The following is a 2,158-nucleotide window of genomic DNA, read 5'->3' on the forward strand; positions in this document are numbered from 1 at the left end:
ATGGTGGAAACGCCCACTGGCGGCCATCTTGGAAACTTGAAAATAATTTCCAGCATTTTCCCTTGCCCACTTTACCTATAAAATTTTTTACCGTAGCTCTCTACGATCACTAGTTTCTGAGATACAGCCGCTTACCTCGCTTATTTGCCCACCCTGTACATATAGCAAGGCCGCTATAAGTTTTTTTATTATGGCACAGAATTTTCTTGGTCGATAGTGGGATAAATATCTGGATAACTGCAAATCAATATTCACTGGGTATCCGTATTTGTGCAGAAAATTAAAAGTAGATGAATGGCAAAAGTATATCGTCATTGCACCTTCAAAATGTAACATGTGTGTTTTTTCAAATTGTTCAGTGGAGTTAAAAAACTGTTTCTTGGCCTTTTTCATTTAATAATTACAACAATTATTTTTTATTTTACTGTGGATAGTCACAATTCTGTAGAAAATAAAATGACTTTTGTTAATCAGATTATGCAGCTTGATGTCGTTTATCGAAAAATTCTGCACTTAACGCTTTTGCTGAATAAATGCACATATCGTATTGTGAAAGTGCAATGACGATATATATGTGAAAAACATTTAAAGGAATGCTCAAAACAACTGTTATGTCCATAAAACATGATAAACAGCATAGCATCTTAAAATAGCTGTTTTTAATTTATGTGTCACATAAATATGTATATATATTTCTTTCCATGGAAAAGGTTGTTAGCAAATAGTTTTAGAGGAGTATTTGCTATTTACTTACGCAATACACAAATATTTCGAAAGATATTTGAAGTAGATTAATGAGAATTGGACTGGTGTCTTAACTAAATAAAGGTATAAATTCACTGAATTTTATTATACAGGGTGATTCAGAACTTATCCAAAAAAATTTGGGAATAGATGCGGCATGAGAAATGGAGTCAATATCGTAAAAAAATTTTTTGTAAAATCTATAGTTTCTAAGAAAAAAATTATTGAAGTTATAGTACATTCAACCACTACATAGCTGTACAACTGTAGTCTCTAGCGTCATTCGCAATACGCGTGGAGAGCCACATGGCCTCAGCGACTCCGAATACTGAAACCCGATTTTGCAATCAACGCGATTGTGTTTACCTGTTATCTGAGGTGTTTACAATAGTTTTTTTAGTAGTTAGTGTCAAAAATGGTTTGCGTGTATAGCAACTCGGAGTTGGTTGATATCGTTTTAAATTATGGTGAAGCAAGACAACATTTGTGTTAGCTCGTAGAAACTGTATAAGACGGACCTAAATGTGTTTACACGTTGGTGGATAAAATTTTGAACAATTGTAACATCGGGTATGTCAAATGATTTTATTATTTAAAAACACAAATTAATTTTATTAATTAATAAAGGCAAAGGCAGTTGAATTTGCCGATTTAAAATTCTATTTATTTCTTTCCTTGCGAAAGTTTTTGTCCGTTTTTATCACACCACCATTCCGGTCGCATTGTGTGAGGTCAGGTTTTACAGTGGACCAGTTTCCAGTGTCGTGCAGAAGTGTACCGTTTAATTTAAACTTCAAATCATAGTCGTAAAATTCAATAGTTGTCAAATATACATATATGTCACTTAGAGCAAACGTAATTAAATGTAAACAAGTAACGTATGCCGGAGCATTTAACTGAAGCGATAGAGCAAGGGCTATAGCTAAATTAGAAGATAATTGGTCTTTAAGTGAAGTGGCTGCTGTTCTAAATACCAGTAAGAGTTGTATATTTTATATTAAACAATGGCGAGAACAATAATTACAAAGACCTATCAGGCAAGGTGTCGGGAAGGTTTCCAGTGACGCGGAAGACAATGCTTTGGTCGAATTTATCCATAAGAATACCCTCTCGGTGTTACGCCACTAAAAAAAGTCTGGTTTACTACGATAAAATTCAGATGAAATTTCCATAACAACCAAAATGCGTTCACATTTGGGTGGTGCCAAATATACATTCAGAATTTATTTTTTTTGATAAGTTCTGAATCACCAGTGGTAGAAATACTGAGGGACACCATTACTAAGAACCTCAGTAATTCGACGTAATAGAATATTTCGTAAGTTTATTTGATCTGCTATTGTACGATGAAAAGAGATTTTTTTTATTTCATTTCAAAAGGAATAATTTCCGAGTTTTTTTCTCTGAAATATTA

At 33.3% G+C, this 2,158-nt stretch overlaps 1 protein-coding gene across 1 annotated transcript in view; it reads right to left on the reverse strand.

The window, feature by feature from the left end:
- LOC108916592 overlaps window positions 1–507 on the reverse strand; it is a gene marked incomplete at both ends in the record, with an annotated part of 3,701 nt that extends 3,194 nt beyond the window's left edge. Inside the window, one exon of the mRNA XM_018722887.1 lies at window positions 439–507. Within this exon, the coding sequence (XP_018578403.1) occupies window positions 439–507 (69 nt within the window). The remainder of the gene's footprint in view (window positions 1–438) is intronic.
- Between the last annotated feature and the right edge of the window lie 1,651 nt (window positions 508–2,158).

This window comes from Anoplophora glabripennis, unplaced genomic scaffold, assembly GCF_000390285.2.
Source record: "Anoplophora glabripennis isolate ALB-LARVAE unplaced genomic scaffold, Agla_2.0 scaffold5061, whole genome shotgun sequence".
Classification (NCBI taxonomy): domain Eukaryota; kingdom Metazoa; phylum Arthropoda; class Insecta; order Coleoptera; family Cerambycidae; genus Anoplophora; species Anoplophora glabripennis.